General features: G+C 44.8%; 1 protein-coding gene across 1 annotated transcript in view; it reads left to right on the top strand.

The window, feature by feature from the left end:
- Window positions 1-3,655: 3,655 nt before the first annotated feature.
- Window positions 3,656-26,605, top strand: part of UBXN11 (UBX domain protein 11) — a 42,619-nt gene continuing 19,669 nt past the window's right edge. Inside the window, exons 1-9 of the mRNA XM_082244694.1 lie at window positions 3,656-3,863; window positions 3,956-3,996; window positions 10,783-10,851; window positions 10,933-11,033; window positions 11,501-11,558; window positions 11,632-11,711; window positions 16,735-16,819; window positions 16,904-17,118; window positions 17,203-17,280. Coding sequence (XP_082100820.1) covers window positions 3,706-3,863; window positions 3,956-3,996; window positions 10,783-10,851; window positions 10,933-11,033; window positions 11,501-11,558; window positions 11,632-11,711; window positions 16,735-16,819; window positions 16,904-17,118; window positions 17,203-17,280 — 885 coding nt within the window. The 5' untranslated portion in view covers window positions 3,656-3,705. The remainder of the gene's footprint in view (window positions 3,864-3,955; window positions 3,997-10,782; window positions 10,852-10,932; window positions 11,034-11,500; window positions 11,559-11,631; window positions 11,712-16,734; window positions 16,820-16,903; window positions 17,119-17,202; window positions 17,281-26,605) is intronic.

The raw sequence follows: 26,605 nt of genomic DNA, 5'->3' as shown, positions 1-26,605 counted from the left end.
AATGCAGATCCAGTTTTGCTCTCTCCTTCGCTGCACACCCCTTGCCAACATGGCCAGGCCCCCAACAAGCCAAGGACCGGCAGTGGCCCGCAACCCGGGGGGTTGGTGACCTCTGATATATACCAAGAAAATAAAAACAGTGGTGATTAAATATCACCAGAAAAAGCTCTATCTGTCTAAAAAAAATGGTAAAAATCAAATTTGTGTACAGTGTTTCATGAATGAGTGATTGTCATTCAAAGTGTGACAGCGCTGAAAACTAATTGAACAATCTAATAGCGCACACGTACACAGAAAAAAATTAGTTTTCAAATCTTGCAAGGCTATTTAAAAACACCTGCTCTTATACAGTAAATATGGGGATTTGGTCACACCATATGGCCATACTGTCCTTAAGCCCACCACTACCTCAAAGTACCCCATTTTCAGTGGGTCCTACACTATCCATAGAGAAGATAATCCCACTTCTCAGAACCATAGGGCAATACTCACTCCTGTCTTGGGAAAAGTTTGCAGTTTGGCCGTTAACTTGTTGACCAATGGGTGTTGAGCTGTGCCCTGTGTGAGTCCCCCCCTAAGTATACAGATTGTATACAGATTGTAATTTTCCAGCCTGATGATTGTGACAAGGTCACTTTAACCTCTTGCTTACCGCCCCCACATACATTTACTGCGTAGCTACAGTTCCTCTGTGAGGAATCATGTACCTGTATGGGATTCCGCACGTCCAGGTCTGGGGTGCTCACGCATGCCACTGGCAACCTGCTCCCACTGTAATTGGACACAGCGGGAGCCAATCAGCGGGTCTGGCGGACTCGATGTCCGCCGGCACCCAGCAATCATTTGGAAGAGAAGCAGAACGGCGGTCTGCCTATGTAAACAAGGCATATCACCATTCTTTCAGTAGGGAAGGTGGTGATCTTGTGTTTCTGCTAAGCAGGGACATGGATCTCTGCCTTCCCACAGTACAATCACCTCCCCCCACCGTTAGTAAACACTCCCTAGGCACACATTTAACCATACCTCCCAACTTTTCAAGAGGGAAACGAGGGACACCGACTAGCAAAAGTATGTATGCATAGGACACACCCCCTTGCCACACCTCCTAAATGAAAAAAAGATTAGCAAACCTTATTTTTCCTTTATATTGGCTTTTGAAATGTACAAATGTAGCAAATAAAAAATTGGATGAAAGGTTTAGCACTGGGAAACACTTTCTGAAAGATAAATTGTGCATTTTATATACAACTATATAGATCAGACCAAAATGAGGGACATTGTTCCAAATCAGGGGCAGTCCCTCTAAATAGGGCACAGTTGGGAGCTATGCATTTAACCCTTTGATTGCCCCTAATGTTAACCCCTTCCTTGCCAGTGTCATTAGTACAGTAACAGTGAAAATTTTGATCACTGTATTGGTATCACTGGTCCCCGTAAAAGTGTCAGTGTCTGATTTGTCCGCCACAATATTGCAATCCCGCTATAAGTCGCTGATCGCCACCATTACTAGTAATAAATAAATAAAAAATCCAGTATATATCCCATTGTTTGTAGACGCTATAACTTTTGCGCAAACCAATCAATATGCATTTTTTTAACGAAAATATTGTAGCAGAATACATATTGGCCTAAATTGATGAAGAAATTCGATTTTTTACTTTTTTTTTTTATTTTGCTAATGTTATATAGCAGAAAGTAAAAAATATATTATTTTTTTCTCAAAATTGTAATTTTTTTCTTTAAAAATTTACAAAAAATAGAAACCACGGAGGTGGTCCAATACCACCAAAGGAAAGCTCTATTTGTAGAAAAAAAGGACATAAATTTTATTTGGGTACAGCGGTGCACAACCGCAAAATTGTCAGTTAACCACCTCCCACCCGGCCACTGTACATATACGGCCGGGTGGGAGTCTTGTCCTTCTGATCGGACGTTCCGGAACGTCCTGTAGAAGGAGCGAGATCACACACGCAGCGGCGCAATCTTGATGTGCCTGTGTCCCTCGGACACAGAGCAACAAGTTGCGGAAGGAGGGCCCTGTGAATGGCCCTCCTGATCACATGACGGCGGTGTCCAATCACAGCCATCATGTAAGGTAAATACAGCCGTTGTAACGGCTTTGATCTCTTCTTCTCCTCACACAGATTCTGTCAGTGAGGAGAAGAAGATGATCTGTGCTGCAGCCAGGGGATCAGTGAGTTTTACTAATTACTCACTGATCACAGGGGGGTCTGTGCTGGTAATCAGAACATTGATTACTAGTGCAGCACTGGGGGGGGGGGGGGGTGCCACTAGAGCCACCAGGGATGCCCACCCATGACCACCAGGGATGCCCACCATGGATGGCAATCAGGGCTCAGAGAGCCTGCCAGTGGTGCCCTTCCTATCATTGCTGCCCACCAATGCCATCTATCAGTGCTGCCCACCAGTGCCCATTATTGCCATCTATCAGTGCCGCCCACCAGTGCCCATTATTGCCCACCAGTGCTGCCTATCAGTGCCGATCAGTGCCGTCTATCAGTGCTGATCAGTGCCCATCAGTGCCACCTATCAGTGCCCACCAATGCTGCATATCAGTGCTACCTATCAGTGCCACATATCAGTGCTGCATATTAGTGCTACCTATCAGTACTGCATATCAGTGTCACCCCATCAGTGCCTCCTCATCAGTGCCTGTCAGTGCGGCCTCATCAGTGCTCATCAGTGCAGGAAAAAACGTATCTATTTACAAAATTTTATAACATAAAACAAAACAACTTTTTTTTTCAAACTTTTTGGTCTTTTTTTATTTGTGCACCAAAAAAGAAAAAACCTTGCGGTGATCAAATACCACCAAAAGAAACCTCTATTTGTGGGGAAAAAATGACACAGATTTGGTTTAGGTACAGTGTTGCATGACCGCGCAATTGTCATTCAAAACAATGTCTGGGAAGGAAGGGGGTTTAAAGAGGTTGTAAACCCATACACACTTTTTTTTGACCTGAAAGAGAAACACATAATGAGCTAGTATGCATTGCATACTAGCTCATTATGCAATACTTACCTTAGTACGAGCCCCCGCCGTGCAGTCCGCTCACCTCTATGACGGGCGACATGTCCAGTCGCCCGTCTTAATCTGGGATCGCTGCATCCGGCCATCTGATTGGCTGGAGCCGCGGTGACATCACTCACGCGCGCGGGAGCCAATGGTCACGGCATGGGGCTCTGAAGAAACGGCACCAGCGGCCGTTCCTTCAGAGCGCATGTGCCAGTGATGTCACTGGCTGCATGTAAGGTAAATATCTCCTAAACGGTGCAAGGAGATATTTACAGTACCTATAGGTAAGCCTTATCATAGACTTACCTATAGGTAAAAGTTACAGAGGAGGGTTTACTTCCTCTTCAAGTGCCCAGTATTGAGGTAGTTAAAGTAATGCAGTGCCATATCTTAGAAAATGGCTTGGTGGTAAACCTTCCTGTGGTGAAGTGGTTAATGCACTGACGCACACACTCCTGTTTATAGATAATGAGGGTAATGACAGCATCCTCACATTGATAGCTGCGTGCTGTGTAAGCCCAGTATGGCAATTACCGGGAAAGGGTGACGTCACACAAGCCGGACCTCACTGCCAGCCTAGGACACGCACAGGCTGCAGTGTCACGTGTCGGGAGATTCGGTTGCCTGGAAACTGACTCCAAACAACATGGCGGCGCAGTGAGTGCAGCATGAGCGGTCCTTTGTTTACTTTAGGGAAACCCCGAAGACTAAGGACCCTGCCGGGACAGGGTGGTCAGAGTAGGGAGCAGATGAGGCACGGGGACGGAAGTAACATGTCCGGGAGGGTGGATGAGCTTTCAGCCGATGCTGGACACACCAGAACCGGGTAACTAGTGCCCTGTATATAAGGCATGCCAGGGATGGGGCTGATGTATCTCTTCTTCTCTGTATTTACATCAATGGTGGTTGTGTTTGCAGGAAAAGAGCAGCACCATTTAAAGACCCTGCTGGTAACCTAGGTGAGTGGACTGCTTTATAAAAAAAGTCATACAGAATAACAACACCTACATATTACTACATGTTGTGGGCGGTAATTCTGACACTTCTCACATACAAGTTAACCACTTCTAGACCGGAAGGATTTGCCCACTTAATGACCAAGGCCATGGACAATTGCGCGGTCCCTACATAAAATTGATGTCCTTTTTTCCCCACAAATAGAGATTTCTTTTGGTGGTATTTGATCACCTCTGTGATTTTTTTATTTTTGCGCTATAAACATAAAAAGCAACAATTCTGAAAGATATATATATATATATATATATATATATATATATATATATATATATATATATATATATATATAATATTTTACATTCTGCTATATAACATTCCCAAAAAGAAAAATGTAAAAATCAAATGTTTTCATCATTTTAGGCCAACTTGTATTCTGCTACATATTTTTGGTAAAAAAAAATCGCAATAAGCGTATTTTGATTGGTTTGCGCAAACGTAATCGCGTCTACAAACTAGGGGAAAGATTTATGTCATTTTTATTTATTTTTTACTAGTAATGGCGGCGATCTGAGATTTTTAGCGGGACTGCCACATTGCAGTGGACAGATCGGACCCCTAACTGACATTTTTGACACTTTTGGAGGTACCAGTGACATTACTACAGTAATCAGTGCTAAAAATATGCACTGTTACTGTAAAATTACACTGGCAGGGAAGGGGTTAAACTAGTTGGCGATCAAAGAATTAAGTGAGGGGGGATATGATATCAATGTACAAATACTGTACTGGTGACCCTAGCATAAGGAACAAACTATTCAGAAAAAGGGAATACAATAAGACACGTGGCCACTCACTAAAACTAGAGAAAAGGCGGTTTAACCTTAAAATACGTAAGGGGTTCTTTACTGTCAGAGCGGTAAGGATGTGGAATTCTCTTCCACAAGCAGTCGTATCAGCAGGGAGCATTGATAGTTTCAAAAAACTATTAGTTGGACACCTTAAAGACCACAACATACAGGGGTATACAATGTACGGTTAATAGCAAACACACACACACATCATAGGTTGAACTGGATGGACTTGTGTCTTTTTTCACCCTCGCTAACTATGTAACTATGTAAGTGTGAGCCTAGGGGAGTGTTTACTAACTGTGAGGGGATGGGCTTGTGAAATGACCATAGAGACCTGTGATCCTATATAGAAGGATCACAGGTGCTCTGTGATCATTTCAGAGAGAAGAATGGTCGGGGTGTTTACAACAGCTGACCGTTCTTCTTTCTCAGCGGGGAGCGATCACAGGTGGCCGGCGGCAATGGGTGCTGCCAGCCCCATGCATCGGCATCCCCGCTACCTAGTGGGGGCGGGAGCGCGCCGCTGGTGGTGCGTGCTCGCCCCCAGGACCACTCCTGCGAGCCGACGTACCCCTACATTGGTTCGCACAGACGAGCCAGCCTGCTGCAGTAAAACTGCAGCGGGCAGTCAGCAAGCGGTTAAAGAGGTTGTAAACCCTCTCTTATAACTTGTACCTATAAGTAAGCCTATAAAAAGGCTTACCTATAGGTACTGTAAATGTCTCCTAAACTTGCACCGTTTAGGAGATATTTACTTTTAATGCAGCCGATGACATCATCGGCGCAAGCGCTCTGAAGGAACAGCCACCCGCTGTACCTTCAGAGCCCTGTGCCGTGAACGGCGGGTCCCGCGCGCATGTGCGGGAGTGATGTCTTTGCGCCTTTGGCCAATCAGATGGCTGGAGGACGCAAACCAGGAAGCAGGACGGTCGAACATGTCGGCCGTGTCACCGATGAGCGGGCGGCACTGCGGGGGCTTAGTTCTAAGGTAAGTATTTCATAATGAGCTAGTATGCGATGCATACTAGCTCATTATGTCTTTGTCTTACAGGGTTTTTTTTTTTTTTTCATTTTTTTTTTTGGGGGGCTTTAGTCAGAAAATAAAGTCCTGCTAGATCACTTCAGGCTGGTCCATTTTACAGGTATAGCTATGTAAAACATTAAAAAAAAGTGTCTATACCAGCCTTTCCCAACCTTTTTACCCAAAAGGAACCCTTCAAATAATATTCATGTCTCAAGGAACACCTGCTAAAATGAGTCTATTGGCGGTACTTGAAAAAATGTTCCTTACATTGCTGGTAGTCAGTGGGAAGAATGCCCCCCTACAGTGAATGTCAGAATGCCACCCTTAGAGTCAGGCTGCTACTTCTGCCAAGTGTTGGACCTAGAACTATGCAGGCACCATCACATGGGAGGTCAGTTAGCCACAACTCAAGGAACCCTTACCAACCTCTGGAGGAACCCTAGGATTCCACGGAACCCTGGTTGAGAAGGGGTGGTCGATTCTGTTTAAATCCAGTAATGCACCATCTCGCCCTGCTCTGCACATGCTCAGTTGCTTTCCATTTTTAGGCACTGCTGAGTTTGTAGAGGCCGATCTGCTGACAACCTTAAAGCAGAGCTCCACCCAAAAGAGTTCCACTTTAAGGACTTGTCCCCCGCTCCTCTTACACAATTGGCACTTTTGAGGAGCGGGGGAGGGAGGGGGAGCAGGTACCTGCTTTCCACTTCCACTCCGAGCGGCGCTCCAAATGGAAGTTCTCCTTTTTTTCCTCTTAAAATTATGGGATGTCATCTTCATTGTTGTCATTTTCCTTGTGTTGCACATCCCATCCCGATTCCACATTTGCACTATTGCACTTTAATATTATTTATATGTTTCTAATTTATGGTAATACTGCAAACTATTCACATTGCATATTTTCTTAAGGCCGAATATTTTAGACGCCTTTCCAGGGTAGCGCTACACTTATTAATTTAATTTTTACCCCTTCATTACCAGGCCATTTTTTGGTATTCAGCACTGCACCACTTTAACTTGTAACTGCGCGGTCATGCAACACTGTACCCAAACAAATTTAAATGATTTTTTTTTTTCACACAAACAGAGGTTTTTTTTGGTGGTTACTGATCACCACTGGTTTTTTTTAAATCTTTGCTATATAAACAAAAAAAGGCTGATAATTTAAAAAAAAAAAACAAAAAAAAAAAAACATTTTTTTCTGTTAAAAAACATATCCAATAAAAAAAAAAAAAAAAAAGCCCAAAAAAACAAAACAAATTTCTTCCTAAATTTTAGCCAAAATGTATACTGCTACATGCCTATGAGAAAAAAAAGTATATATTTACAGGTTTGCATTCAAGTTATAGAGTGTACAAACTGTGTGTGCGTGTGTGTGTGTATATATATATATATATATATATATAGTGTATAGGAATTTATTATTATTTTTTTTAATACTACTAATGGTGGTGATCAGCGACTTATAATGGGACTGCGATATTGTCAGGCAAGGTGATACTGGGGGTGGGGAACTGACTAACTGCCAGTGACATTACCAGTGACAATAATACAGTGATCAGTGATATTACTAATCATTGGCCAGGACCTGCTGACAGACTCCTGCTGTGTACAATCACAGCAGGTGTCGACGGGGGGACACGCGTGTGTGTGTGTCCTAAATCCGGAAACAGGCAGCAACATACCAGTACGTCATATTAAAGCGAAACTATACCCTCCTATCCTTTACAGCCAAGGAAGCTGCCATCTTAGCTTCTGTTTGATTTGCAACTGCCACTGTGCTGCACATGTGATCAGTTATGACCCCAGTCACTTGATAGCTTGGCAGTTTGGTTGACAGTACACCGTTGTGACAGTTACATTCCCATGCATGTGTCAGGAATGTAACTGTTTTTTGAAACTGTGAAATTGATGGATTTAATTGCATTGGGTTTAGTTCTGCTTTAATTAAACTCTAAGTGCCGGTTCACACTAGGTCGCTCCGACTTAGGGGGCGACCTGTGAAGTCGCGTGCAGCGCGACTTCGGCGTGACTTGCACAAACTTCATAAAATGAATGTCAATGCAAGTCGCCTCCAGGTCGCCCCGAAGTAGTACAGGACCCTTTTTCTAAGTCGGAGCGACTTGTGTCGCTCCTATTAGAACGGGTCCTGTACTATTCAATGACTGCGACCGTGCACGACTTGCCAGGCTGACCAAGTCGCCTGACAAGTCGTATTAGTGTGAACCGGCACTAAAGCGGTAGTAAAGTCTGCTTTTTATCTTGTATCTACAGGTAAGCCTATAATAGGGCTTACCTGTAAGTACAGTGAATATCTCCTAAACAAGTATGGTTTAGGGCAGGGATCCTTAAACTACGGCCCTCCAGCTGTTGCGGAACTACACATCCCATGAGTTATTGTAAAACTCTGACATTTACAGACATGACTAGGCATGATGGGAATGGTAGTTCCTAAACAACTGGAGGGCCATAGTTTGAAGACCTCTGGTTTAGGGGATATTCACATTTGTATGTCGTTAAGTGAGAGCGCTGCGCCGCGACCATGACTCTCGTGTGCATGTGCGAGAGTGACATAATTGCGGTCCAGCCATTCAAACGGCCATAGTTCATGAACCCAGAAGGAAGAGCAGGTGAAGATAGAAGAGCCGATGGGTTACAGTGCGCTGCTGGAGGGATCCTTCTTTTAAAGGTAAGTCTGTCATAATGTGTGAGTATTCAGTGTGGGGGTCCAATTTATTTATTTTTTTCATTTCGGGTCTTTACAACTGCTATAAACATATTCTTTTTCAGGGTATCTTTGTTTAAAATATTTACCTGAGCAACAGTGTTACTTTCAAATTTATCCATATTAAAGCATAACTTTTGTGAACCAAAAAAAAAGGGTCCTGCACCATTTTGGTGGGATTTCAACCATACAGGCCAGCCTGGACTCAGACAGGGGTGGGCAGCCGGGCACATGGTTGGTGACTTTGCTGGGCCTCCTTTTATGAACTACAGGCTACACCAGGCCAGCCTGGGAGTCGATGACCCAACACACAGCCAGCCACTGACAAGATAACTGAGAGCCTGAACCCAGCCTCAGGACTGCAGAATTCACACACTCACATGATCCTGGAGCTGGAGCCAGGTGAATGCTGTCCTTGGATCGCTGCAATTGCTGCCTGATCTGTGCAGCAGGGGAAGGAGAGCCCTGTGGCTCAGAAGGAGACCCGCCCTGTGTGGAGACTCTACAGTGCAAACCACCAACTAGCAAAAGGGGCACCAAGGGGACAGGCCAGTGAAAGGATGATTATCAGGTGTGTGCCAATGATGTGCAGACCTATGACAACCTGTGCCAACTGAAACTAGCAGGTTGGAGAGCACTGTAGCAAGGACACCCCCCAGTAGTACAGGTGCACAAGAGAGCCTACCAGTCGGGTAAGGAGGGACATGAAAGATCCTTTTTAAGTTCCTGAAGTCTCACCTGATATGTTTTATCCCTCAGAACTTTCACTATTTTTGTTGCAGTCTCTGGACTCGTAATATCCTATAAATATTTTTTTGTATTTTTAGATTATCATAGTACTGGCCAGTTGATTCATTCTGGCTTCTTATATATTTGAGGGACTCCATTGGTGAGACCTCTTCACCACATTTATCAGTTATACTATATAGCCACATTTATTACAAGCCAAAGAATGGTCTTATGCTTCCCCACTGGATTTGGACACCATACTTATAGTCTCCTGTAAAGAGAAAGTGACACAAACTACTGCTCCTGTGTGACATCCCATGAAAGGAGTCTCTCATAGAAATCTACAAGTTATTCAGTACATATCTTTACCTAAAGCTGAAACACTTTTGGTTGAATGTGCCTGTAATGGAACCGCGAACTACACTGTGTTTGTGGGCTTCCGTCAGAATACCACTTCCTCCAGTCTTGAACATAGGTATCAGGTATTACAGCAGCCCCTGAGGAAGGGGGCCTGACCCCCGAAACGCGTTAGCGGTCCTGACTGAAGGACGTGTCCCAGTTCACACATGGTGGATTCTTATAACATGTTTTTATCTCTACGTCTGTGAGTATGCATTTGGCATCTTTTATTAAACAATTTGCAAATTGACCACGGGTAATGCACTAGGTGTTTGCGCCTCCTCTTTCTTTCTTTTCTGTATTACAGAAGCCCCCATAAATAACTAGCCGGAACGTAGCTTGTATAGATCTGGAACAACAAATTTTATTGAACAGACTCACACACAATACCACACAGGACATCCCCCTCCTGATCAGATTACCCCACCAGGTCAGGTGTCTGATAACATTATCATATGCAGATGAAATTGTGTACAGAAATATAATTAACCTATCTAAGGAACAACCAACACAAACAGTATTCTACTTTCCCCTCAGCAACTAACAGATGACAGTAATTTAATTAACTAGCAGACTTGATGTCATCAAGCTCACAAAGTACAATACACATTATTATACGTGTAAACACATCCCACAGTAGACAATAGGTGAGTAAATCAGCACAAGCAACAATGTGTGGAAGACAGGTGGTTGAGCTGATATTAGCATCTGCTATGACTCTGACTGTGCGGAGCAGTTCCCTATTGGCAGTAGGCAGCTAGGCCTTTAACATGGATCCTAGCCCTAGAGTCCCAGAGTCTTCATATATTCCTTCAAGTATATTGTTCATAAATATTACCATCATTTCCTTGGTCACCCTGTGTCCCTACTAGACACAGGGGGACTTAAACTTAAAAGGGGCCTAGGGAGCTGAGAGAGGGATTTCCCAACCTCTCTAAGGTAAGCTGGGTTCCACGGGCCCCCCCAACCAAAGTGACTCCCATCAAAGTGCCCTTTAATATCATCCTGTTATTGTAATAGGTTTATAGATGACATGACGGTATGTTTGCTTTTTTCTTCTTAGTATCAAGTCCACGATTCTTGAATATGTTCCCACAATTGAAAGAACACAACGCACTGGGGAAAGAGCAGGGTCAGTACTTAAGCAGGTTACAGCCTTGCACAGTGGATATGAGCAGTATTTTAAAAAACACTTGACATTCTTTTTCTATAGGTTCTGTTCCCACTGATTTTGATCTGTTAAGCACCACGGTGAAACGAGTAAGCGAGTTAGAGGCCAGAGTGCGTCTTCAAGCACGGGAGATCCAATTGAAGGTCAGCATAACCTGTTATATGTGTATTTAGGGTAAATTATGTAACATGTCACTATGCAGCACCCCCCCCCCCCCCATCCTCTCTCCACACTCGCTGAATGGCACAGATCTCCACCTACACAACCATGTCTTTCATTTACATCAGTCTGTAAATTAATAAACTACAAGTCCCATATTCCACTATGGCAGATAGACTGTAGTTCTCAATGGACTGTGAGGGCCCTGATGAATGCCTTCATAGTGCATTCACTCTTCACTGTAACTGAAAGTCTGTATGGAGGTATGGGCACAGAGTTGGAAGGATAGTGTGCAGGAGCCTGACATTGGATTGTGGGTGCAATGCTGGGCAGGCTCCCGGGAAAAAATAAATGCACATTTTTTGCATTCTGCAAAAACATGTGCATTTATTATTTTTTTAAAGTTACTTATCCTTTAAAGTTGTGAAAATATCACTTCTGTATTTTTCAGGATCAAGAAATCGCCACGCTAGAGCAGAAGCTCAAGAAGCTCCAAAAGCAGAAGACAGGTGAACAGTAAGCCTGATTATTTGGGAACTCCCAGCAATCTCTCACATCACAATAACCACATTTTCCGTTTAGGTCATTCTTCTTCAGAGCAGCACATTGTGGAAGTGGAGAAAAGATGCCAGGAACTACAGAAAAGAATTACTGATATGGAGGTCAGTGAGAATAAAAACTGTGAAGTAAGAAAGTCTGTGTATATGAAATAAGAATCTCCAGAGCTAATAAAGTTTGCATTAATACTGTATAAATATGTTCTGTGATTATCTAAAGCCTAAGTACACCGTGGGCTCAATTCACTAAAGAATATCCCATGAGATAATTGAATCGTGACACATTTTTTCCAGTTATCTCATGTGATGCTAAAAATATCAATTCACTATCACCTAATGCGGTATATACCAAAAAAAACAAAAACACTCAGTAATTACCTCCTAAAACGGCGTTAAAGTCAGTTCACTAAAATAAATATATGCATGAGGTAAATGAGTAGTGGTCCAGGCATAAGGTATTTAAAAGAGTTGTAAAGTCAGAAGGCTTTTTATCTTAATGCATTCAATGCAAAGAATCAAAGATAAAAAGCCTTCTGGGTGTAGGAGCCTCCTCAGGACCCTCTAACACTTACCTGAGACCCATCTCTATCCAGCAATGTCCACAAGTCCCTCAGCCATCCAGGACTCTCTCACCTGATTGGCTGAGACACACCTGCGGCGCCATTGGCTCCTGCGGCTGTCAAAGTTAGCCAATCAGGAGAGAGAGGGGGACGAGGCCAAATGGCAGCTCCGTGTCTGAATTGTGGAAGAGCAACACACATTGTGGAAGTGGAGAAAAGGTGCCAGGAACTACAGAAAATAACTCCTACGGCTGTCAATCAAAGTCAGTTAGCCAATCAGGAGAGAGGGGGGGGGCGAGGCCGAATGACAGCTCCGTGTCTGAATTGTGGAAGAGCAACACACATTGTGGAAGTGGAGAAAAGGTACCAGGAACTACAGAAAAGAACTCCTACGGCTGTCAATCAAAGTCAGTTAGCCAATCAGGAGAGAGAAGGGGATGGGCCGAATGGCAGCTCCGTGTCTGAATGGACACACGGCTTGGGTGCCCCCATAGCAAGCTGCTTGCTGTGGAGGCACTCGATAGGAGGGAGGAGCCAGGAGCTCCAGCCAGGGACCTGAGAAAAGGAGGATCCGGGCTGCTCTGTGCAAAACCCACTGCGTAGAGGAGGTAATTATAACATGTTTGTTATTTAAAATAAAAAAAAAATAAAATAAAAAAGGGGCTTTACAATCACTTTAAGGAATGTAAAAATATAATAGCCACTTTGGAGGAGTCTCTACCCTTGTTGGATCAGTTTCTGAACAGTAGTGCATAGAAAGCTAAATATGGAAAACGCAGAATCGTTGGGGTTGATTTACCTAAAGTATAACTAAAGGCAAAACATTATTTTTTTTTAGTTTTGGACAGAGAGGAGAGGGATTAGAGCCCCTGACAGGGTTTTATTGCTGTCTGTGCCCCCTGTTAGGGAGATTCACCCTCTCTCTATTTGTCCTGTTTACCATTATTATTAAAAGGGAAAGTAAAAGAAAATCCTAAATGTTCCCCAGAAAAGTAATAGAGGGGAAATCTTCCGATTGGGACTCCGATCCTGGTGGTCCCTAAGGGATTCTTTTAATTTGTAGGGATTTTCTCTCACTTTCTGTTTTGCTTATGGGACAGGAAGTGAAGGGGAAACTCCCCAATGACAAAGAAGAAGACAAAGAAGAAGAAGGGCATTTATATATGTGTGTGGTTTTTGATACTATTTTCATTAAATTTTTGACATTTTTAAAGATATTTAGTAATTACTTGATTGTTGATTTCTGTTAATGTATGGGAATTTTAAAGGAAACCTAAAAGTACTTTTCTAAGTCTCTGATCTGGAACAAGCATGTGGCCAGTGAATTCAGAAATCCTGATATGCATACTTCTTTTGGGTCGGAAGGTGTTAAGATGTAATACTGGAAATCTGAAGCCCACTGTCCCCCTCCCCTACCCGGCAGCCATAATCTTCCAGTGCTGCAGGGGTTAGCATTGCTGTACTATAGCTTCTCTGAATGGAAGAGGTGGACCATTTATTCATCCACCCCTTCTCTATTCATAGATCATTTGAGTACAGCTTCCATGTATAGAGGAGGTGGGCAGAAAGGGCAGGCATAATTGACACTCTTGGTATGACAGGTCCCTTGGTTCTGTTAACCCCTGAAGCACATTTTCTTGATTCTAAATGCTCCTCCATGTTAGTCTATGTGTCCATGCACACTATAGGCATTTACAGGAGTTTAGAGGTAGAAAAAAAGCCACCAACATTGCGTTCAGGAGAGGAGCTGTTGCGCATAAACGCCTGAGAGGCCCAAAACACGTGTAAACACTCTTAAGCGCTTGATTGTTTTATTTCAATGGCAAAAATAAATATTCTGGTCAACATAAATAGAGACCCAAGCACTTGATGCGCCTAAACGCATTTGGAAAAAATGTGGCTTAGGCATGTTTTTAAAGCGGCTTTTCTCCTACCAGGAGAATAAACATTTATAAAAGCCCAAGTGTGCATGAAACTGGTATATGTCCCCCTTTAAGATTTTGGGGGTCATTGAGATGCATGTTGAATCTGGGCTTGCCTCTACAAGACATTCTGAGGATTAACCATACACGTTCTATATTTTTTGAAATCCTTCCAGCGTGTGACTGTTTGGAGAAAGATTGTCTCTACAAGCATTAACCGGTTGCCAACCGCCACAAGTACATATACTGCGGCGGTCAGCCCTGGCCAGGCGAAGTGACGTACCAGTACGTCACTAGCCTGGGAGCCAATAGCGGGCGAGCGCGCGCCGCCGGAGGCGCGCTTCCGCCTTGACTCATTCACCTCTGTGCGTGTGACCGGCGGACCCGATGTCCGCCGGTCACTTGCGATCGTCCGCTGTGAAGGGAGAAAGGCAGGCGGCTAATGTAAACAAAGCCGCCTGTCATTCTTCGCTGTGTAAAAGCACTGATCTAACGGTCCTGCTATATAGGACCGTTGATCTGTGCTGTTACACACACAGCCACATCCCTGCACAGTTAGAAGCACGCCCCTAGGGACACACATAGTCACTGCATCTCTAATAAAGTTAACCCCTTCCCTGCCAGTGTCATTTTTACAGTAACAGTGCATATGTATAGCACTGATTACTGTAGTAATGTCACTGGTACCCCCAAAAGTGTCAAAAATGTCAGTCAAGGGTCCGATCTGTCCGCCGCAATGTCGCAGTCCCGCAAAAGAAATCGCAGATCGCCGCCATTACTCGTTAAAAAAAAAAAAACAACAAAAATTACAAAAATCTTTCCCTTAGTTAGTAAACGCAATAACTATTTACGCTTATTGTGATTTTTTTTTACCAAACATAGGTAGCAGAAAACAAATTGGCCAAAAATTAAAAAAAAATTGATTTTTACATTTTTTTTGGGGAATTTCATATAAAAAAATGTGAAAAATATTGTTATTTTTGCAAAATTGTCGCTCTTTTTTTTGATTATAGCGCATGATCAAAAAATCGCACAGGTGATCAAATACCACCAAAAGAAAGCTTTATTTGTGGGGGAAAAAAGGACGTCAAATTCGTTTAGGTACAGCGTTGCACGAGCCCTCAATTGTCCGTTAAAGTCACGCAGTGCCGAATCGCAAAATAGGCCCTGGTCAGGAAGGGGGTAAAATCTTCCGGGGCTTAAGTGGTTAACCACAGTGATGGTAAACCTCAGACATGAAATATGAACAAAGCCTATACCTCTATGGTGTGTACTTGTCTCAATTAAGAACACTATAAGGTTTATTTACTAAAGGCAAATCCACTGCGCTCTACAAGTGCACTCTGAAGTGAACCTGGAAGTGCAGTTGCTGTAGATCTGAGGAGGACATGCAAAGAAAATAAAAACAGAATTTTTGCTTGCACATAATTGGATGATAGAAATCAGCAGAGCTTCCCTTCATCTCAGATCTTCCCCTCAGATCTACAGTGACTGTACTTCCAAGAGCACTTGCAATGGACTTGTAGTGCACAGGGAATTTGCCTTTAGTAAATCAAACCCTAAGTGTCATTTCTGTTTGCTGCTCCATTCCTCTGCTATCTGCATGAATCACTTCTGATGTGTTTTCCTGACACTTAGGGCCAGTTTACACCCCATGCAGTCCAGTCCATTTTTTTCTGCATCAAAAACACATGGAAAGTAGGTTATATGTTTTCCAATGGCATAGTTCACACCAGTGCTTGCAGTGCCAGTGCGTTCCAGTAAAAAAAGTAGAACATGCTGAATTTTTCCTGCACTGGACTGTACTGGAACGCTGTAAAATGTATCAAAAACGTACTTTAACGCACATGTCCCTCTATAAGTTTTTTTGAAAAGAGTGGAAAAAAATGCACTGGACTGCATCAAAAACGCTTCATTAACCCACATGTAGAAAAGCATCTGGAATGCATCCGGACTGCGTTTCAATGGTGTAAACTGGCCCTAAGAGAAAAATGGTGACAGGGAAGGACCTCCAGCTGATTGACAGCCTCAGCTTTGTTCCTATGTGCTGCATGAAGGAGGAGTGTCACTTCCCTCTAATCAGCTCTAAGAGCTCTCCTCACTGAGCTCTGCAGATTGTAACTTTAGCTCTCCGCCCCTTATTTTTGAACTTTTACACAAGCTTTTTAAATTCTGCACTTTGAACAGATGTAGAGAAGAGAGGGCTGTAAATAAACAGGTACAACTTATGTAGGGGGATTTGTTTCATTTCTGTGTATTACCTGAGGCTAGTCACTTCACTGGGTATATGTAAGGGTTTACAACCACTTTAAGTGATATTTCACACAAAGGGCTGTTGATTTTCCGGACAAATTGCTTTCGGTTTATGCAGCGTAGTATGTTTAGAAGCAGAAGTGACTCAGTAGTAGATTCCTCTGGGATTCTACAATGCTTTCAAGGGGTGATGCTAAGGAAATGCACAAGAGCTGAACAGGATCTTCCCATAAAGGTAGTTGTTCATGAATTACATTTCATGCATTGCTAAGGTTTCATTGTAGAATGAATTGTTGTATATGACACAGTGTTAACTTTTTTATTGCTAGTATTTAGCAAAATGCATTCTGTATGCAAACATTTTAAATCAGATCATTATGTGTCCTTTGCCAGAATTTCCTGAATGATTATGGTCTTGTATGGGTTGGAGATGATGACTCTGCTATCACTGCAGAGGAGAAGACCACCAGCAGTTCAGGTGAGCAGACAATGAATGACACTACATTTCTGAGCCAATGACAGTTTCTAAGAATCCTAATTTAATATCTTTACAAATTACCAGGGCTCTCTTCAAACACTTTCCAACCAGATTATGACCTGATTATAGAGAATTTAAGAGACCTAAATCTTCTTGGTGGAGAAGGTGTTTCACAAATACATTACAGTGCCGGGGCAGCTCGTCTGAAACATCCTGACCCTGTCCCACTGACATTATATAAGAATGGGATCATTATGTTTCAGGGGCCATTTCGATCTTATCAGGAGCCATCAACTCAGGTTAGTTAACCAACTGGAATTAAATGAAGATTAAAGAAAACATAAGTAAAATCTGATATCAACACTGATGGGTTTGTTTTGCAGCAATGTCTCAAAGATATCATGGATGGATATTTCCCCTCTGAATTGCAGGGACGATTTCCTGATGGTGTAATATTTCAGGTGAGAGGGCTCAGATCCATGGATTAAAGTGACTCAAAGGTTGGCAAACTTCTCATTTGTTGGACCATGTATGTGAGGGTCAGTGGTGCAAATAAATCCTTTCAAATGTACAGTAGCGAAAATGGGATTTTTGATTTACTGTAAAATCCATTTCTCTGATGTTCATTGATGGAAACAGCTCCTGATCTTTATGACCATTGGGTTATGCTGCCCCCTACAGGAGTAGGACACTAGGCAGAAAAAAAATCTGGCTACGCCTATGGGCAGTCCCATGGGGTATACTTCCTCTCTCTGCTATAGTTACTCAGTTTTGTTACAAGCAGTGTCAGAAGAATTACAACTCCACAGAGGGGAGGGTGCTGTGTCCGTCAATGAACATCAGAGAAATGGATTTTACGGTAAGTCAAAAATCCCATTTTATCTTTCGTTCATTGACGGACACAGCTTCTGATCTTCATGACTATTAGGACATCCCAAAGCAGTGTTTAAACATCAGGGGTGGGAACAGAAAAAAAAATTCTCAAGGCTAAACAGTAGCCAACCAGGCAACAGGAGCTCAACCAAAAACAACAGGAGCCCACCTGAAAAAACAATACACCCTCAAAGAGGATTAGGTCTAAATAGCTGCCTGCAAAACCTTGTGGCCAAAAGAAGCATCCACAGATGCCAACACATCCACTTTATAGAGCTTTGTGAAAGTGTGCACAGACGACCAGGTGGCCACCTTGCAAACTTGCGTCACTGACGGAAGGCCAAGGAGGCAGTAAGTACCCGAGTAGAGTGTGCCTTGACAGGGAAAGGAGGAACCTGACCCCTGATGGAAAAGGCCTGAAAAAACGTCTGTCTGATCCATCTGGAAATGGTCGCAGAGGAAGCGGACAACCCTTTCTGAGGCCCATCCGTGAGCACAAATAGTGAGTCTGACTGCCTAAAAGACTCCGTAGCTGCCAGGTACACCCTAATTGCCAGAACAACATCCAAGGCATGCAAGGCAATTTCTTTCAGATGTTTTTGCCTGAGACACAGGGAAGGCAACACAATGTCTTAATTCAATTAAAAATCAGAGACAACCTTTGGGAGATACGATGGACAGGGGTGAAGAACCACCTTATCTCTGTGAATCACCAAGCAAGGTGAACGACAGGATAACGCCTCCAGTTCTAAAACCCTGCACGCAGAGGTGATAGCTACCAAAAAAGCCACCTTCTGAGATAGCGTAAGCAAAGGAATCTCTCGATGATTCTCAAAGGGAGGCTTCTGGAGGACCGAAAGCACCAAATTGAGGCGGCAATAGAGACCGCATTGGAGGAACCAAATGTCGGATCCCCTGAAGAAAGGTACGTACCAGGGAGTGTGTGGCCAAGGGTCATTGGAAGAAGACCGCCAAAGCCGACACCTGGCCCTTGATAGTACTCGTGGCCAATTTCTCTTCAATCCCCTGTTGAAGGAAGATCAAGATCCGAGCCACCGAGAAGGAGTGAGGATGAACCTCAAGAGACTCACACCACGCAATGTAAGTCTTCCACGTACGATGGTAGATCTTCCTAGAAGTAGATTTTCTAGCTTTTAACAGCGTTGAAATCACAGACTCAGATAAACCTCTATAGATTAGCACCTGGTGTTCAACAGCCAAGCTGTCAAAGCCAGCACCTGTAAAGCAAGATAGAAGATTGGTCCTTGGGACAGCAGATCCTCCCTGAGAGGAAGCTTCCAAGGAATGTCGGCAACCAGCTGCACCAGATCAGCGTACCAAGCCCAGCGAGGCCAATCCAGAGCCAATAAGATGACCGGAATCCCTTCTGCCTCGATCCTGCAGCGAAGTCTTGGCAGAAGCTTGACAGGAGGGAAGGCATAAATCAGATGATACTGACCCCCCTCGGGGCCACCAGCAGGTATGCGGCATCGGCCAGAGAATCCTGAAACTGAGCCACAAACCTCTGCCCCTTTTCTCTTGAGCTGAAAAGCCAACAGATCCACCTGGGGGATGCCCCACCAGAGACACAACTGATGAAACCCCTCCGGATGAAGAGACCACTCCCCTTGGACCAACCCCTGCCGACTGTGGTAATTTGCCTACCAGTTTCCCCTCCCCCCGGGAATGTGTACGGTGGAGAGGGCTGGAATTTACCGTTCTACCACCTTCAGAGCTGCTAGGACACTTTTTGTGCCCCCTTGGGGATTGACATAAGCCACGGCCGTGGCACTGCCCAATTAAATGCGCACTGGACATCCTTGAAGACGATCCGTCCAATGGTCCAAGCACAGTCTGATCACTCGGAAGTCCAAGACATTGATCGGTATTCTGGACTCTTCGAGTTTTCAGATCCCCTGAGCAGAATTTTTGGTGAGGACGCCTCCCTTAGCCGGACAGGCTGGCATCCGCCGTGACCACTGTCCAATACAAGGGGAGGAAGGATTTGCCCAGCCGGAGAGCGAAGGTGGATCTAATTGTCCAGAGACTGCGGAGTCTTTTCCCATTTGGCCAGAATCTCCTTTTGCAGGGACTTCGTATGGAACTGTGCAAACACAACCACCTCAAAGGTAGACACCATCAGGCCCAGCACCCGCATGCAAGGCCAGAGGAATGACCATCTGCTGGACAGCAGGAGACAAATTGCAAAATTGCAGCCTGCAATTTCTGGAGTTTGTCCAGAGGAAGAAGCACTCTGGCTAAGGCCGAGTCCAGAGTCAGACCCAGATAGTCCAGCTTTGTGGACCGAACCAGAGCAGACTTCTGAAAATTCAGAATCCAACTGAATCCACCCTTAGAGTTCGCATGGTGATTTCCAGATTTTCCACCAGAGCAGTAGGAGACTCCGCTCAAAGAAGGAGGTCGTCCAAGTAGCCCAGTACCGCGAGCCCCTGTTGGCGTAACAATGCTAACACTGGGGCTAACACTTTTGTGAAGACCCGAAGTGCAGAGGCGAGACCAAAGGGTAACGCCACAAACTGATAATGCCCCTCTCCCACGGGAAAGCGGAGGAAGCGCTGGTGATCGGCACATATTACAATGTGAAGGTAAGCATCCTTGATGTCGATAAAGGCAAGAAAATCCTCCTGATGCAGGGATGCCACTACCGTGCGAATGGACTCCATCCTGAACTTCTGCACCCGCACAAAGCAGTTCAGCGCCTTGAGGTCCAGGATTGGACACACCTTACCTTCCTTCCTGGGAACTGTAAACAGGTGTAAAACCCCGAAAACATTCAGAAGTCAGAACGGGACAATCACCCCTTGAAGTAGCAGGCCTTGTACTACCCCAAACAGACCTTGTAAGCGTTCTGGGGACAGGTGCAAGTTGGACGGAAAGAGCCTTGCCAGGGGACAAGAGCCAAACTCGATCTTGTAGCCGGACCGAATGACTTTGTGGACCCACTTGTCTTGTATCAGGGAAGTCCAGGGGTCTGGAAACCAGGGAAGATACAGGTGAGGGTGCACCTTCATGCTGAAGCAGCCTTGTCCGTGGGTCTGGAGAAGCCCGTTCTCGGCTTGCCAGACCAGGTTCATTTGGATCCTCCAGAGCCCTTTTAAGTCGACCCTGAGGGACGAAAAGCTTTCTTTTGAGCCGAGAAGGAGGGCCCATGTCTTCGACGAGGTTCCTTGCCCTTAGTAGCCTGCGGAAGAAAAGTACTCTTTCCCCCGTGAGACCTTTAATGATGTCATCCAGGGTAGCCCCAAACAGGCAATCCCCTTGAAAGGCCTTTTTAGAAATCTGGTTTGCAAATCAGCATTTAAGCCAAAAGACACGCCGAAGGACCACTGCCGAAACAGAGAGCCGAGCCACTAGGGGAGCCGCATCCAAAGCGGCATCACAGATAAACTGTAGCCCCACGACCAGCTGGTCCGCCAGCTCAGCAAAGGCAGGGGGGAGCTGTTCTCCCTCCAAGTCACAGCGTAAAAGCTTAGCCCACTCAGTCAGAGTTTGAGACACCAGGGCAATGGTGAATACCAGCCTCAGTACCGAACCAGCCAGAGTGTACATATTGCGGGCCACAGCCTCTGCCTTCCTTTCAGCCTGATTCTTAAAGGCTGGGGACTCTTCAACCGGAATCATGGTTACCTTGTTCAATCTGGAAACCAGAAGGTCCACTGCAACACTGCAAAGGGACAACCCCTACCGCGCTGGCAGCACCACCCGGTCCCCTGACACAAAGCACCAAGTGATCCTCAGCAGGGAAGGAGAGAACCCCACCAGACTCACCACCCAGCAGAAACAGGCACCTGCAGCCACCAGGATAATCTGCACTCCATGTGCAGCGATTAGAAAGTGAAAAGATCCAGGAGTCAGCACCAGGGGATGAGGAGGGGCTCCCACCGCTGAAATTGCCGCCCACAGGGCTCCACTGTCATGGACGCTGCTATCTTCAATGGTAAACCACCGCAAAATGTCCATCAGACTACACAAACTAGGTCGTCATGCATAGAAACACATAGGCTACAGCAAACGGGCGGCCCCGCACGGCACCATGAGGCTCCCAGGGACCCAGGAGGGATCCCTAGGCCTCAAGGACAGGCCCAGGCAGGACTGAGGGCCCTGGCAAGAGCCCCCACCAGGTACAATTTCCCCCCCCCCCGCACAGCCGATCGTCCGGTCACCGACGACGCACCTCCCGGCCCCCATCGCCAGCATAGCGCCCTGCCCCCACCCCAGGAGATGGACCAGACCACCCACACAGCCCCAGCATAAGTAGGGGGGGGAAGGATGGGAGGCCAGGTGAAGGGGGGTGCCTGATGGGCAGGAGGAGAACCCGGGAGTCTGATCGCCCCAAGGAGGGAACCACATCCACCCCAAAACGCTACAGGGGGAACAGCTACTCACCATACCAGGAACCATGTGGGCACCACTCCAGACAGTACCTTCTCTCCATCGAAATGGGGGGGGGGGGGCTGACGTATGCGACCTCGTGAGGCGTTTAACTCGCAGGCCAGCCCCTGTCCGATGGGGCTATGTCGAGGCCGACCTAGCACGGAGCTGAGGTCTGCGCGCGCTCGCTGACCAGACTGGGGGGACCACTGGATCTAGATTATCCAGCCTGTCGCCCAGTCCAGCAGTTGATAGCAGATCTCACAGGAAAAAAACAGTAGATAAATTTCTATCTAAAAAGAAAAAATTGCCAGGACCAGAGATCCCACCAATGAACTAGGTCCTGACTAGACAGAAAAAAACTGAGTAACTATAGCAGAGAGAGGGAGTATACCCCTTGGGACTGCCCATAGGCGTAGCCAGATTCTTTTTCTGCCTAGTGTCCTACTCCTGTAGGGGACAGTATAACCTAATAGTCATGAAGCTCAGGAGTTGTGTCCGTCAATGAACGAAAGAGAAAATAATTATTTGATCCCCTACGGATTTTCTAAGTTTGCCCACTTACAAAGAAACAAAGTGTCTCTATTATTTAAAATACATGTATGATAAAGTTATAGACCGAGTATCAACCAAAAATCTAGAGAAAAAAACACACAATACAAATGTTATAAATTGAGTTGCATTTCAGTGAGTAAAATAAGAATTTGATCCCCAATCAAAACATGACTTAGTACTTGGTGGAGAAACCCTTGTTGGCAAGCACAGAGGTAAGACGTTTCTTGTAGTTGGTCACCAGGTTTGAACACATCTGAGGAGGGATTTTGGTCCACTCTTCTTTACAAATCTTCTCTAAATCCTTAAGGTTTCTTGGCTGTCACTTGGCAACTCGAAGTTTCAGCTCCCTCCATAAATTTTCCTTAGGGTTAAGGTCCGGAGACTGGCCACTCCATGACCTTAACGTGCTTCTTTTTGAGCCACTCCTTTGTTGCCTTGGCAGTATGCTTTGGGTCATTGTCATGCTGCAAGACCCACCAATGACCCATCTTCAGTGTTCTGGCTGAGGGAAGAAGGTTCTCATCCAAGATTTTACAATACATGACCCCCTCCATTGGCCCCTCAAAGCTGCAAAGTCGGCCTGTAACTTTAGCAGAGAAACCGCCCCAAAGCATAATAGTTCCTCCTCCATAACTGACTGTAGGGATGGTGTTCTTCAGTCAGCATTTTTCTTCCTCCAAACATGGCGAGTCGAGTTAATGCCAAAGAGCTCATCTTTGGTCTCCTCTCTGACCACAGCATTTTCTCCCAATCCTTCACTGAATTATTTTAGATGTTCATTGGCAAACTTCAGATCGACCTGTACATGTGCCTTCTTGAGGAGGGGGACCTTGTAGGCGCTGCAAGAAAGAGATTCTGTGGACAGGTGTCTTTTTTTTTATACACATAACGAGTTGTGGTTGGAAGCATCTTCTTAAATGGACACGACTTATATGTGTATCACATGAGCACATACTGTAGCCAGTCTGTAGGAGCCAGAATTATTGTTGGTTGGTAGGGGATCAAATACTTATTTTACTCACTGAACTGCAACTTAATTTATAAGGTTTTTTATCATGTGTTTTTGTCTGGATTTTGGGTTGAGATTCTGTCTCTATCATTTAAAATACATCTATGATAAAAATTATAGACCCTTCATTTCTTTGTAAGTGGGCAAACTTTCAAAATCTGCGTGGGAACAAATAACTATTTTCCCCACTGTAGGTACATTTTCAGAGTATAAACAATTTAAAGTAATGAAAATGGTATTCTTAGTAGTAATCAGCATGGATTCATGAAAAATCGTTCTTGCCAAACCAATCTATTAACGTTCTATGATGAAGTGAGCTGCCACCTAGATAAAGGTAAGCTTGTGGATGTGGTGTATCTGGACTTTGCAAAGGCCTTTGACACCTTTCCCCACAAACACTTACTGTACAAACTAAGGAAGGTAGGTATGGACCATAGGGTGAGTACCTGGATAGAGAACTGGCTCCAGGGGAGAGTCCAGAGGGTGGTGATTAATGGGGAGTACTCGGATTGGGCGGGTGTGGAAAGTGGGGTCCCCCAGGGTTCTGTCCTGGGACCAATCCTGTTTAACTTATTCATAAACGACCTAGAGGAGGGGATATCCAGCACAATCTCAGTATTTGCGGATGATACTAAACTAAGCATGCCAATATCTTCTGTGCAGGATGTGGAAACCTTACAAGCGGACCTGAACAAAATAATGGGGTGGGCAACTACATGGCAGATGAGGTTTAATGTTGAAAAATGTAAAGTAATGCACTTGGGCATCAGAAACACAAAAGCATGCTACTCACTGGGGGGGAAACTTCTGGGTGAGTCTAGGATGGAAAAGGACCTGGGGGTACTGGTAGACAACAGGCTTGGCAGTGGCATGCAATGCCAAGCCGCTGCAAGCAAAGCCAACAGAATACTGGCATGTATAAAAAAGGGGATTCACTCCAGAAATAAAGAGATTATTCTCCCACTCTACAAGACTCTGGTCCGGCCACATCTGGAGTATGCTGTCCAGTTCTGGGCACCGGTCCTCAGGAAGGATGTGCTGGAACTGGAGAGAGTCCAGAGAAGGCCAACAAAAATAATTAGGGGAATGGAGGACATCAGCTATGAGGAAAGACTACAAGCACTGAACCTTTTCTCTCTGGAGAAAAGACGATTGAGGGGGGGGGAATATGATATCAATGTACAAATACTGTACTGGCGACCCTAGCATATGGAAAAACATATTCAGAGAAAGGGAATACAATAAGACACGTGGCCACTCACTAAAACTAGAGGAAATGTGGTTTAACCATAAAATGCGTAAGGGGTTCTTCACTGTCAGAGCTGTAAGGAAATAAAACTGATGGGGGTTTTAACCCTCCCTTACAAAATGTTATTCCTGTAGTTCTACTTTAAATCTTCACTAAAGTAATCTTTGATAGTTGTAAATCATTTTCTTTGGTATATTCCACAACTTGCGTTTTAGAATTTTACTTTAAAATACTGTATACCTTTACTCTACATGTAAATTTAGACATGTGGCAGACCTTGCTGCCCCTCTAAAAATAAATTTGTTATGGATCACATTTCAGAGGTGTTTGACAGGCGGTGAGGAGGCGATTTGTCACCTCCACCCTGCCTGTGTCAACCCTGTAAATGGACTGGGTCGCGTTGGGCATCAGTCCTGCCCCCTGGGCGAGCTAGGGGTATAATCTTGCGGCTTAAGGAGGGAGTGGTTGGGAATTGGTAAAATATGCAGCTCAACTGCCTGTTTTTACTGCCTCCTCCCCCTTCCCTCTTCCCGCAACCACAAGTGTGAACGTGCGCTTAGAGGCTAATGCAATCAGCTGTTTAGGATGCATCTGCCATGCCACCACATTTATTATTTAAGAGGATTAAAAGAAAAGCACAAACTGGTCGGGGACTGAATTTTGTCTGATCTTAAATGATAGCCCCCATTAGGTTGCCATGTAATAATTTTAGCTGCACAGGCATGTGGTCAGTTCTGCTGTAGCCTGAGGAAGTGCATTATGGTTTCATCCATCACCATACATAACATATGAGCCTTGTAGTAATATAGGAGTCCAAGAATGGAATGGTGCGCAGCAGGGGACACATGGATCTGACACTCCTGGAAGTGGGAGGTTGCAGCACTGGTTATTAAAGTTTCCAGGAAACAGCCATTTTAATATGTTTAAGCAACTGACAAGGGTCACATTAAAGATGGTTTTTGAATACCAATATTTTTTTAGCATATTTTATTGAACATCATCAGTGGTTTGGTCTGAACAAATTTCCTGTTGGAAATGACCTTCAATTGTTTTTTTCCATTGTACTGCAGATATGGTTATAGGCATAGGCGTGCCCCTGGCACATCCTAATCACTACGTGCAGTGTCAAACCCCCTACTGCCCAGGCTTCTCCCGTGTTACCCCCCCACCCTGCACTGCTGCTGGCTTCCCTCCTCTCCCCCAAGGTGCTAAGGGAGATGTTTCAGGATGGAGATTGGGGGAAGAAGCTAGTAAATATGTTATTTATCAGGGCCTTTCTTTTCTAAATGAAAACTGTGTCCATTGATAACTGAAGCATCGTAAACTGTTTACGATGCTTCAGTTTGTGAATGAACAGGAAGCCGCTCAGCACAGTCCACTTCCCATTCATTTACTGCCCCGTGCAGCTTAGGCTGCAGAGAAAGGCATGTACAGTATCTCACAAAAGTGAGTACACTCCTCACATTTTTGTAAATATTTTATTATATCTTTTCATGTGACAACACTGAAGAAATAACACTTTGCTACAATGTAAAGTAGTGAGTGTACAGCTTGTATAACAGTGTAAACTTGCTGTCCTCTCAAAATAACTCAATGTCTGTCAACAAAAGTGCTGCTGCTGGCAACAAAAGTGATTACACCCCTAAGTGAAAATGTCCAAATTTAGCCCAAAGTGTCAATATTTTGTGTGGCCACCATTATTTTCCAG

This window comes from Pelophylax lessonae (genome assembly GCF_965119305.1).
Source record: "Pelophylax lessonae genome assembly, chromosome: 2".
In the NCBI taxonomy this organism is placed as follows: Eukaryota; Metazoa; Chordata; class Amphibia; order Anura; family Ranidae; genus Pelophylax; species Pelophylax lessonae.
Note: the sequence above shows the minus strand (reverse complement) of the source record. Positions and strands in the feature narration are given on the sequence as shown.